Here is a 12,509-nt window from a genome sequence, read left to right on the forward strand (position 1 = left end):
TGATGCAAGTTAAGAAAAAAAAGGACCCTTCACTCCAGATAAATATGAAAGAATACCTTTTTATTTAAACCAACGTTTCGCCTTTAGACAAACTCATTGACTTTTATATCTATTGGAAATTGTTAATCTACAAGATGTTTACAAATTATTATTCAATGAATACGTCATGAATTTATTTCATGAATGATTTAAATTTTGTTTGACTCACAGATGGTCAAGCTTCATTTCACAAAATGTGTTTATTTCAGTGAGTTATGAAATGTACAGTTAAGGTAAGCTGTGAGGTTGGGGTGGTTTTACCTACCTCGTCGTTTGTCACGGGCTGTACACTAGTAATAAAATAAACGTCTAATACAATAAATTAAAATAAACAACATTCATATTAATATTGATGAACTAAGTGTTCATTGTTTACATGTTTGTTTAAAAGGTATAAACTCTTTTTTTTTCTACAAATTAAGATACTTAAGTGGATATCTAAACATTTAGGTGCTAGTTCAGGGATAGGTAGAGTCACTGCCGTTTTGTTCTCACGCCTGGGAGCGAGGCTGGCTTTGACTGGAAGGAAACAAGAATATTTGACAAAATCTGCTGAAGAATGTGAAGCAGTTTCACCTTATGATCTAAAGGTTTGATCAAACATAATATAACATGGAAGTATTTAATACCTATTATGAAGGTTTAACCAACACTAGATACCATAGAACTATTTAATACATAATCTATATGTTTGACCAATCATTGTATAACATAGATGTTTGTTTGTTTTTTGGAATTTTGCACATAGCTACTCGAGGGCTATCTGTGCTAGCCGTTCCTAATTTAGAAGTGTAAGACTAGAGGGAAGGCAGCTAGTCATCACCACCCACAGCTAACTCTTGGGATACTCTTTTACCAACGAATAGCGGGATTTGACGTCACATTATAACGCCCCCACGGCTGGGAGGGCGAGCATGTTTGGCGAGACTCGGGCGCGAACCCCCGACCATCAGATTACGAAGTGCACGCCTTAACGCGCTAGGCATGCCAGGCCCGTATAACATAGAAGTGTTTAATACATGAGAAATGTTTTGATAAAAAATCTCAATAAAACGACCTTTACCTTCAGATATACATATATATATTTATTTTAACCAATGTTTAACATTCAAACAGTTGTGTACATTATATCTGAAGAAGCCGCAAAAGCGAAACATTCGTTAATACATCTATATATATATATATATATGCAGTGCATAGGTCGTTTCTTCTTGAACTTTTTTATCAAAATGTGTAAATTCCTTCAGCATGTACTACCTGAAATGTATGAGATGTTTACATAACAAATATTGCTCATTTAGTAGTTTATAAATGACGTGATATTAGTTTTTGATTGAACTAAAACATGTTCTTATAAATTGGAACTATTGTTTCACGGATGTAGAAACTTATCAGAAAGTCTGTCTTTGTTTGACCTTTAGCTGAGAAGCAAAATAAAATATATATATTTGATACTACTTTGGTATTATTCTGGGTCTGCGATGAAAACACATGGAAGTATTCTCATATCACGTTCTATAATGTATTCTTTCAAGTTTACTGAAACTACTTTCGATTCAGATTGTTTGTTCACCAACACACAAACGAACACCTGCACATTAGAAATCAAATGACAAAAAGTTACAAATATTCGATTTCCAAACGTCTAAATCTAGTGAAATGTGGTTAGTATACAAAAGTTTATAGTAATTGAAACTTAATAAATAACAATTAATACATCATGCAATATAATTAAAATGCTCAATTATAATTAGAACGTAACCAAATATAATTGGAACGTAATAACTTACAATAAATCGTAAATAATTTAGTTTTCAAAAATTGTTATTTTCACTTAAATCTCTACTTCTTTAAGTAAACACCAGATGGCCAAAGATAATCAAGTTTATTTATTTGAAATTAATTCCCAAATATAAATAAGAACACATCTTCACTACAATTAAGTCAGTTGTATTATTCAATTCTCTTTTCATTTTATTGTCTCTGAATTTATTTCGTGCTTTTATTATGTATTCTAATTACTGTTATAGAATGTATAAACTTTATATCTGTACCTAATAATATATCATGTTTAACACAGCTTGCTGGAGATGGAATATGTACATTCCATAATCTAAATGTTTCTGTCATCGTTCTTGTGTTCATCATAAAATTTTGATTCCCTTCGATTGAATTTGTTGCTGAAATATTTGTCTTTATAAATATGCTATTTATCTATGATAACGTTGCATGGTAACTATGTATAATACAAGCAGAGCCTATAAGAGTATGTTGGGTTAACTATTATACTTCCAACAAAATACACTGTATTAAGGTTGACAACAAAAGGAACATAGTTCTGCGGAGGAGTTTATCGGATGTTTATTTATGTGAACAGTTTCTAAATTATGTTGATGTTGGTACGCTTGTATATAAAGCAACGAAAAAAAAATTATAAACGGATAGTTGTAGATTTGTATGTGTGCAAAATAAGTTGTATTACCATATAAGGTGTTTCATGGCCTAATGTTTTTTTATGTTAAACACAAACCTAAACAATACTATCGAAATTCGATTTTTAGCGTATGAGCTCTAGAACGCTACCTCCGAGATAAACGGAAAGAGCCACGTGACGTTATTAAAGATTGTTAACTTTAAATTATTAATTTTAACTTCAACAAAACGTGATTTCACGTGATCTTTAACAATGTTGGTTTAACGTTACCATGATATCACGACTAACAATACTTTGATTTGCTCACTATCTGTATGGTAATTTTTGGACAAATAATCTTGAAACTCTCCTTATTATTATTTCTTTTTCAAACATTCATTCATTACCAGAGTTTTATTCTATTTTAATGACCCCGCCCAGTAATATAGTCTCCAGATCTTTCAATACCTGTGGTGACAAGAGCACCGATAACCATTGTGTAAGTTTATTATTAGCTTCAAAAGAAATCGGATTTATTTGAAATAATTTTATTTCTTGATTTAGTTTTCATAACTTACTACATTTAATATAACAACACAAGCGATAAAATTGTATAGCTATGATATAGCTGTGTTTTATATTATTTAAGTACTTAATGACGTTCTTGGGGTTCCTTTGTTACAGAAATTACATCATACACTAATTTTAGGCAAAAATTTAGTTTGATACATACGGCTCAATATTTTTATTCCTGTTTTCAAACTTAAATTGTTCACTTTATTTTGTATTGCAGCCTTTGTGTATCGTCGGTGATTTAACCATAGAATCAGATATTGAACGGATAATGAAGTCAACAATTGACACCTACGGAAGACTGGATATTCTGGTGAGTTTAGTTATAAGAAAAAATATAGATTAACACATTACGTCTATAACGTTTTCTTCTTTCCTTTTCAGTACAACACCTAGAAATTTGAAGGCTGGCGTTCCACGATACAATGTAACACAAATTTTGTTCCTGGATAGTATGTGTAATTTCTTAATTACTTATGTTGTAAACGTACAGAAAATAGCCATTATTCCCTTCAAACTTTGCTCTCGTGACCTGGGTAACAAAATTTAGAAATTACTCTATTTTCTGTGTAAAAACGGGCAATTTTGCAAATTTGTATTTACATAATGTCTGAATAAAACAACATATGAATCAAGATTTACATGTATTTATACTAAAATTATACAAAAATGAACAAAAATGTTTAGAAGTGAGTACTTTTTCGAGATTTGCGACTGTAATGTAAACCACTTTCACGAATCAGCCCCCAAATATAGTCTCCCATCATATTTTCGTTATACGCATCCAGGTCACAAAAGTAAAGTTTGAAGAGAAAAATAGGTATTTTCGATCTACTTTAAGCATAAATAATTGCGAAATAACACTTTATGCTCGGGAACAAAATAGCAGTAAAAATTTTATGACATAGGGTTACTATTACAAGTCAAAGTTTAAGCCTAGCAGATATCTTTTAACAGGCACATAAAAAGATAAACACCCCCATTGAAAAAACTAAACTAGTTCAGTTTTTAGATAAAGTATTTATGCTTAGCCTCTGGTTACCGATTTTTTTATGTATTATAGTTGCGTCCGAGTAAAAATCCCATATTTCTAATTATATATTCTATTTTATGCAAAGTTGGTACTTTTTATTTCTGAATAATAGCTATCACGTAAGTTTTGTTAGAGTTCCTTCACTGAATACATACATTGTCCAATGTGAGGACCTGATTCTGTGACCCAATACCAGCTGCCTTTCCTTCACTTTGGTTGTGATTTGTAGAACCTTTAGAACGTGGCTCCTGTTACTTTTTTAAGTCTAAAGGTGGGTTCCTACTTAACCTACAAAGTACCAAGCCGTTCTTGGGTTTCTTCTGTTACACAAAGTGCAAATCATTTTAAAATTGCCAGTGTTTTACTACTGTACTCAAAGCATCTCTTGTTTAACGGTACAGTTAAATATTAAAGAAAGTCCGTTCGTTGAAGAGATGAAAATCTTTTCATACTTTAATAAACAGGAATAAGGACACATTGTGTCATGTAATATTCCCTGAAATTCATCTGTACTTCTTTTTAAATCACTTCTTTTTAATTGAAGTGACACAGAAGGATCAGAGATTCCAGCCTGAGTGATTGCAGATCATGGAAATTCTTACTTAGATAAAGATATATATATAATAACGATCTGGACTCACTAAAAGTAATAGGTAGGGAGAAAATAGAAATATCACCTCATGTGAAGAGATCATCATAGCGCGTGTTGCCTAATAACAAACTCAATCAGCTTCAGAAGTTTAAGTTATAACCATAATAGCTAGCAAAGCACTAGAAACCAAAATATCTAGCATTAAAATGTAGGAACATTAAAATGTGTTATTTTTGTTTTAGGTTAATAATGCTGGAATAGTTGCACTGGACTCAGCTCAATGTTCGGTGAGGAAGCTAACATCTAGTAGTTATACTGAGAAATAAGGAATATATACACATAACACACAGATACACACACATATATGTATTTCGACAAACAAGGAGAGGACTGTGTGTATTTACTATTTGTATTCAATACTGTTTGCACATAGTTTAATTTGTTTGTAGTTAAGCACAAAAATGATATGTCCTCTAATCATCCGAGGTTTCAAACCCCAGTTTCTAGTGTTGTAATTCTGTAGGCATACTTCTATGCCACTAAACGGTATATTGTACTTGTATAAAAAAACAATGAAACATTGTACATTAAATAAAAACTAGCTGTGTTACTCAGTGTTGCAGAGTTTTCGAAAAGAAAAAACACCTTACTTTCTCTGTTTTCCCGTTCCATATTTCGATAGGTAGAAAAATATTTTGTTTATTTATGAAAAAAACTTAGTGTTGATTTTGAAAATAAACCACGAACCTGTTTTAAATCATGGCTACCTCATAGACGATGATTTTCATTTTTTCTTTACTAGTAAGGATAAATAGGCCCTTATCGATAATATTTTAATTATATTGTACACGTATGAGTGTCCTTTTTAGTGAACAGGATAAGCCCAGTTTTATTCCCCCATCCCCTCTCATCCCTCCAGGAATACTAAAATTTGAAAGTAAATATTTATTTAATATTATGTTCAATTTGCTTTAATGTTTATTTGATATATTTTTATGAATGCTATACCGTATTCACATTTTGATATTAATGAATGAAATATGCTATAAACAAAATAAAATATTTATTTATAAAGTATCAAAGAAAAAATCCGCTTCCAGGTATTGAAGCATCCGGAAGAAAAAAAAAGTAGAATAATATATATTAGTTGATTTGATTTTAATCTCATTTTATATAATAATTATTATAATGTAAACCTATTTATTTTTTACATAGTCTGGTAGACATTATGCTTATATTTTATAGGTTTGATTTACTGTTTGTTTTTTCCCATACAACATTATAATTCTTCATGTATCTCTTCCGTGTTTGAATTATATATATGATGCATTAGTAGGTATATAGTTAATAATGTTTAACTAAATGGGCCTGTAATTAAATATTAACTCAAACGTACCAAAAAATTCCAAGTCAGCAAATAAATTATTCGTGTTAAATATATGTTAACGATAAAATTACTGCTTCGGGTAGCAGATGATAGATGAGTATATCAACATAAAATTGTTGTTTGCGCACCTTCACGATGTACCTTAACTTATTATTCGCTATTAAATCTACCTAAAATAAACTGTAAAATTAGTGGATATGGATAGTGTATAGTAATTTATAAGCAATTTTCGATAAGGGGAAACGCTTCGAAACTTTCCAGGATCGTTGTAAAATAATTCGGTAATAAAAATATTCTGTAGACACATGCAACCTAACGCCATATTGGTTTTGATAGTGACGTCATCTGTTGTTTAATCATTAGTTTAAAAACATTCTAAGTATTTTTCTTCTATATTTACCAAGTTCTGTGTACCAGTTGACGATGCTAGCTGTTCCTCACCTGATTGAAAGTAAAGGTTCAATTGTCAACGTTTCAAGCGTTCTCAGCAAAAGGGGAGTAAGTAGTCTAATATGGAAGAGCCAGTGAAAAATTATAGATTGTGATTTGATTGAAACGTGGTACGAAATGATATATTTTTTTATTACTTTTCTGGGTGTAATTTGTTTTGTTTCACTTCCTGATGTCATGTTAATTTATCCCGTAATTTTTATCACAGTCCTTTTTATGGCGAGTTTTTAATCATAAAATATTTTGGAACTTTCACTGTTAGCGACAAGTTTGGTCGTAATCCTGAATAAACATGAAAGAAGTTAAACTTAATTGAAATCTCTTGACACATTTAGTTAACTCTATTGTAGTTTCTAAAGCAAAACATGACATCTTGGTAGTTTTCATATTATAACAATTTTATCATTTTTTTTAGTGTGCAAGAACCTGGCCAATTCCATGTCAAAAGGCGCTTTAGATCAGTTTACCAGAAGTGTGGCATTAGGTGAGTTTATTAACAAATACATAAATATTGAGGAACAAACATAGTTTTATATAAAAGCATCTGAGACTGTTCATAAATTTTAAGTTATTTTTTGAAGTAAGGATTTTTTATTTGTTCATTTTCATCGTAAGTAAAAGATTTCTTCGTCTGAGTGATTAACTTATGTTTCATCGTGAATTTTGACCACAATATTTCCACCTGCAAATTATTATTGACACAACATTAGCAAAATTAAGCCCAAAGTGACAGTTTTTTGAATTCTGGATTAATGAAATATAATTACCAAAACGTTCGTCAGAAAAAGTTAACAATACCAGTTGTTTGTATAGCACATTCATTTAATTAAAATCTTAAGCGTAAAATAAACGAATTGATTATATGGAATAACACACATTTCACTCTGTATTTTCTCAAGAGTATTTTTATCAGTACTTTATATTTAATTTTATTATAGACTACATTAACTCTATCTTCAGTCACTAAGGTTGTTGTTAGTGTAAGCTTGATAACTGACTGAAAAAAATGTCAAACTCTACTAATGCTTTCTTTTAGTATTAGTTTAATGAGTTCGTAAAAATTCTGTTTTCCCCATTCAGCGATAGTAACTGTCTTCTGACGTTAATATACGAGTGTAATATTACTACATCGATTTAAAAGTGTAATAGATTATTTTAAATAGAATTTATTGGTGTATTGTCAAGACACTGTGTAATCTCTATAAACGTTATCCACTTTATTTATTATTCACTAAAATAAGAATGAATATTCATAAAAATAATATCGATTATTTATTACTTTTTGACCTATTTTTGTCTTAATATAATTTCACACCCTAACACAACTTCTTCTCGATGATCGTTTAATATAAAAAATTGAAAAAGCTGTATACAATGTTTATATTAAAAGTAGTGTAACGTAAACCAGAGAAATGGATATTTATCACCGGTTGGATTGTGTTTAAAAATTTCTTGTTTTGCCAGATCTGGCTCCCAAACAAATCAGAGTGAACTCAGTGAAGTAAGTGTGTTTTTATATGTTCATAACCCATATACAGAAAAGTGTTCGAATATATATTAATTTTTAATTTGATTTATTTAAAACTGGGCTCAGTTTATTGTTTGTAGTATTCGCTCTGTGAATCTGAGGTACAGGCGGTGAGTATATTGCTTTCATATCATATTATGTCAGATATCATGTACATGTTGCGCCGATGGTGTTTATCACAGCGATCTTCTGTGTTCTATTTCAATAGTTGTGCAAGTAGGCAAACCTCAACATCCTCTTTTATATTAACCGGAGAACAGGAATTAATCACACTTCAAAACTTGACGTTACTTAAATAATTTAAATGCAGAGTGTTGAGTGACTCCTAACATGAATGAAATACTCAATAATTACTTTTTGTGGTGGATGGTATAAGTAGCTAAGAGCTTTGACTCTGAGTGAAATAAAGAATGTAACACAATTACTCTTTCTAAAGTTCATGAAATAAATTTGTTTTTACTATATAATATTTTACAGCTGTTGAAAATTATGCTCCATAAGGAGTGTTTTTGTTTGAAGAGCTGTTTGTTCATATACAACAGGAAGGGAAAGTTCTTTTTAGGCATTCAGGAAAGAGATATCTTTCTTCTACTATTTGGGGAATCTATACCTTCTCAAATCTTTTACACTTGCCATCACTGACCTCAGGGTTTATGATTGACAGCCATAAATGATCCTACTATAGTTACCCAAGTGTTGGCGGTGGGTGTTGTTGATTAGTCTATGAGTTCAAAACTATGTAAGTTTAGTTTGATGCTAAATTTGTAAAAAAATAGTCATTCAGTTTTGATCTATGTTTTTATTATCTAAAGACAGTTGATCAGTGATAATTTTTAGCTGTTTCCAGAGCTGAAAACAATACAATTATTTTTGAGGAGTTACCCATCTCCTGATAAATTAACAAAAGTTTAAATTAACGTATTTTATGAATGCTTCACAAATTCTGGAGTACTGTAATCCCAACTGAACAAAAGTACAATTAATTATAAACAAGATAAGATATTAGTTAATCTGTATTGTTTGAATTATTAGTTACCCTGTTAATTACTGTCGGGAAGATCTAACGTTCGAGATGTGATGCTGCTTAACACGTTCTGCACTATTAGCTATGGACCCGTGACATAGCAGCACTCAATCCCGTTTTACAAATCAAAGATTCAACCAAGCCTTTATGATGATGTGTGCTACTTGCTGTGTGACTATCTATCAATCAGTAGTTCAACACCTCAAGTGTTTTATTTGACCAGTTAGGCTAATCTGATGCAGAAGATACCATTCAGGTTGTGAGTTCCACTTCTTTATAAAAAATACACTTTATATTTTTGGAAACCGTCTTCAAATGAGAGAAATATAGCAAGTTTGCAGAATGAAATTTTCAACTCTTATACAGATTTCTAAGGAATTTCACGTAAACGCACATGAAAGGTTTTCTGAGCATGATCCTCTCTGCATTTGTAGTTACAGACTGGACTTGAGGGAGGACAGCGATGTTTCACGTTAACAACGCCCTCTGTCAATTTCTCTGGTAATTTTTGTGTGACATATACTATTCCCGTTGTCACATTCAAGACTATACATGTATTTCTTACTCCATTTATAAATGATAATTTAAAAGGATATCTATATTTATATTTAGTTTGATTTCTGTTATTAGTTTTAATTTATTTTTTTCGTATTTCTAATACGTTCAACATAAAATGTTTGAAATCTGTCAGAATTTATAAAGAATGAAATACTTTGGTTGGTGTTACCCAGCTGTTAAAGTTTGTAAATAATGTTTTAAATATTTCACATGCTAATACTCTATACTTATTTTTATTTTGCAGTCCTGGAGTTATTGAAACAAATATATTTTCAACTCTTGGATTAGACGCAAAGGAAGTACGTGAAAAGTGAATCAGTTTGTTGATATATAACTATAATACCATTTACTTAAAGTTAGAAAAAAAGTCAGTAGATTTATAAAAAATACTGGTCACTCTTGTTAATTAAAAGTGAAAATATATTGTGAAAACCAGCATAATCTGTTGGCATTTGTTAGAATATTTTTGTTTACTATTGTTTGAAACCCAAATGTTATTATGAACGTCCTAACCAACAAAGTAATGGATCTCTAAACTATTCGGTTCATGAGTGTGTTTTCTTACAATTTTGTCACATCTGGCTAGCTTCAGTCTTCATCAAGAGGAATTGAACCGATCATTTTTGGGTTGTAAATCCGAAGAGTAACCACTGTCCTACCGTGAGATTATTTGATCCATAAATAATGTACAAGAATGTGTCTTTTACTATTAATCGTGTCAGTATATGTGAGGTTACGATAAAAACAACACATTTCATAAAACTAAATAATTTGTATCATACTGATAACAATCATATTGGTTTATAATTCATTTAATATTTTAATATTGCATATAACATGACATAGATACATTTGTTGGAGTATTACCTTTTCATGAATCAAACCAGAATAAAAACTAACTGGGAATATTTATTTTAAACCTTACACCAGATACACACTTACCATAATTTTCAACTGTATTCCAGAAGTTTCTCCGATCTTTTTGGTTTAGTTGAATAAGTTATAAATATAAATGTAAGTACAATTTATATATACACTTACTTTTCACTTGATAACATTGAAACTTAACGTTACATGCAAATAAATATCTTTAAAAATATATATTACAGATAATGGAAAAAGCAGCACAGTCATATCCGCTTGGTCGTGGTGGACAACCACAAGAGGTCGCCAATGCAATTGCTTTTCTCGCTTCTTACGAAGCTTCGTTTATAACCGGAGAAACTGTGGTGTTAGATGGCGCTAAAACTGTCTCTTACCAATAAGTTTGGTTTTTTGTTTTACTTCTACAACAGTGAAACCTAAGTTACTAATTTATTCCGTATGTTCTTTATTTGTGTGATGGTAGTTAAGGTGGTGATTTAACTGATCTATGTGTATTGGTTGACTGTTCTGATCTTTCTAACATTTGTTTTTATTTTTGGTGTAAAACACATTATTGCTTTAAATAAAACATTACTAATTCATTCAGTTCAGCTTCCAGTTATTTATTTTGAATAAAATGGTCGTTAAGAACAAGAGAAACCAAATGTAACATGTTTTATAGAATTTTTATATTAAATGGTACATCAGCTAGGTGACATCAACCAAAGTATTCTATTCTAGATCAATTTCAGTCACCAATGTTCTAACATAGAAAAAAAACTTTTTTTTTTTTTTTTTTTTAATTTCACGCAAAGCCACTCGAGTACTATCGGCGCTAGCCGTCCCTAATTTAGTAGTGTAAGACTAGAGGGTATGCAGCTAGTCATCATCACCCACCGCCAACTCTTCGGCTATTTTTTTACCAACGAATAGTGGGATTGACTGTTACATTATAACGCCACAACGGCTGAAAGGGCGAGTATGTTTGGTGCGACGGGAATGTGAACCCAAGCCCTCAGGTTACGAGTCGCACGCCTTAACCCACCTGGCCAAGCCGGGCCATCACTTTTGTTGAAGCATGTCTAATGGGGGTCAATGTTCTTATAGATCATTTGAAAAAACATGAACGTGTTTGAAACAGTTATATTCTGCGTGACTTTGTAAGATTAAATAGACGAGAATTCAAAAAAGGGAATATTTTTCAAAAAGTGAGGAGAGAAGCCTGTAAAAATATGAATCAGACAGAGACGCTAAACATGTATTTTGTTTTTGTCACTAGGCCCATTCCAAACATATTACTTCTACATAATCAGAAAGTTTCCATATGTTGCTGAATATATAGAGAGATCAAAATTGTTTCATTTTATACGTTAATCTACATAAACATTGTTATTCTACACCTGGGAACAAATCACGTGATTAGTAAAAGCTAATTGTCCGTCTCGGAAATGTTTTCTCTATAGAACTCTAAAAGTCCAAATATTTAGACAACTGTTTCCTGTCTTGTAACAATTCTGAATTTTCACACACCTGTAATTATCACCATTTTCTTGTTTAGTTTCTTAACTTTAAGGTTCCAGGCTGCCATCCCGCAAATTTTTCCACGTAATCTAGAACGAAATAAGATTTTAAAATTTTATTTTTTAGATCTCAACTATTTCTGATGCTGCTTTAGAATATTTAGTATTTCAAAAATATACACTCTTTTAATTTCATTCTGTGAAATATAGAAAGCCTTAAAACAATAACACAAAAGACGTCTTTTGCTTATAAAGTGAATACAAATTTAAAACCTTACAAATGCATTTTTTTCACACAAAATAATAATATTACCAGAAATAATCGGACTTTGGACTATTTATACGTCACCTTATTTTTACAGTTGGGCAAGTGGTTGATTGCTGGTTCGTTAAACAGAACAAGCTGCTGGTTGCTGATTCGTCAATCAGGTAAGTTTAGCCTGAAATGTTAAACATCTTTAATAGTAAAGCGACAACTCGGCATGGCCAAGTGTTCAGGACGCTCGATTACAATTTGAGGATCGCTGG

General features: G+C 31.1%; 1 protein-coding gene across 1 annotated transcript; it reads left to right on the top strand.

Annotated features, from left to right (window-relative positions):
* Window positions 1–550: 550 nt before the first annotated feature.
* LOC143257266 (3-oxoacyl-[acyl-carrier-protein] reductase FabG-like) lies at window positions 551–11,067 on the top strand. Its single transcript, XM_076515700.1, has 7 exons — window positions 551–629; window positions 3,246–3,338; window positions 6,442–6,535; window positions 6,903–6,971; window positions 7,952–7,988; window positions 9,842–9,896; window positions 10,707–11,067. Coding segments are annotated over exons 3-7 (318 nt in total). The 5' UTR covers window positions 551–629; window positions 3,246–3,338; window positions 6,442–6,534; the 3' UTR covers window positions 10,863–11,067.
* The last annotated feature ends 1,442 nt before the right edge of the window (window positions 11,068–12,509 follow it).

The sequence above is a fragment of the Tachypleus tridentatus genome, chromosome 7, assembly GCF_004210375.1.
Source record: "Tachypleus tridentatus isolate NWPU-2018 chromosome 7, ASM421037v1, whole genome shotgun sequence".
In the NCBI taxonomy this organism is placed as follows: domain Eukaryota; kingdom Metazoa; phylum Arthropoda; class Merostomata; order Xiphosura; family Limulidae; genus Tachypleus; species Tachypleus tridentatus.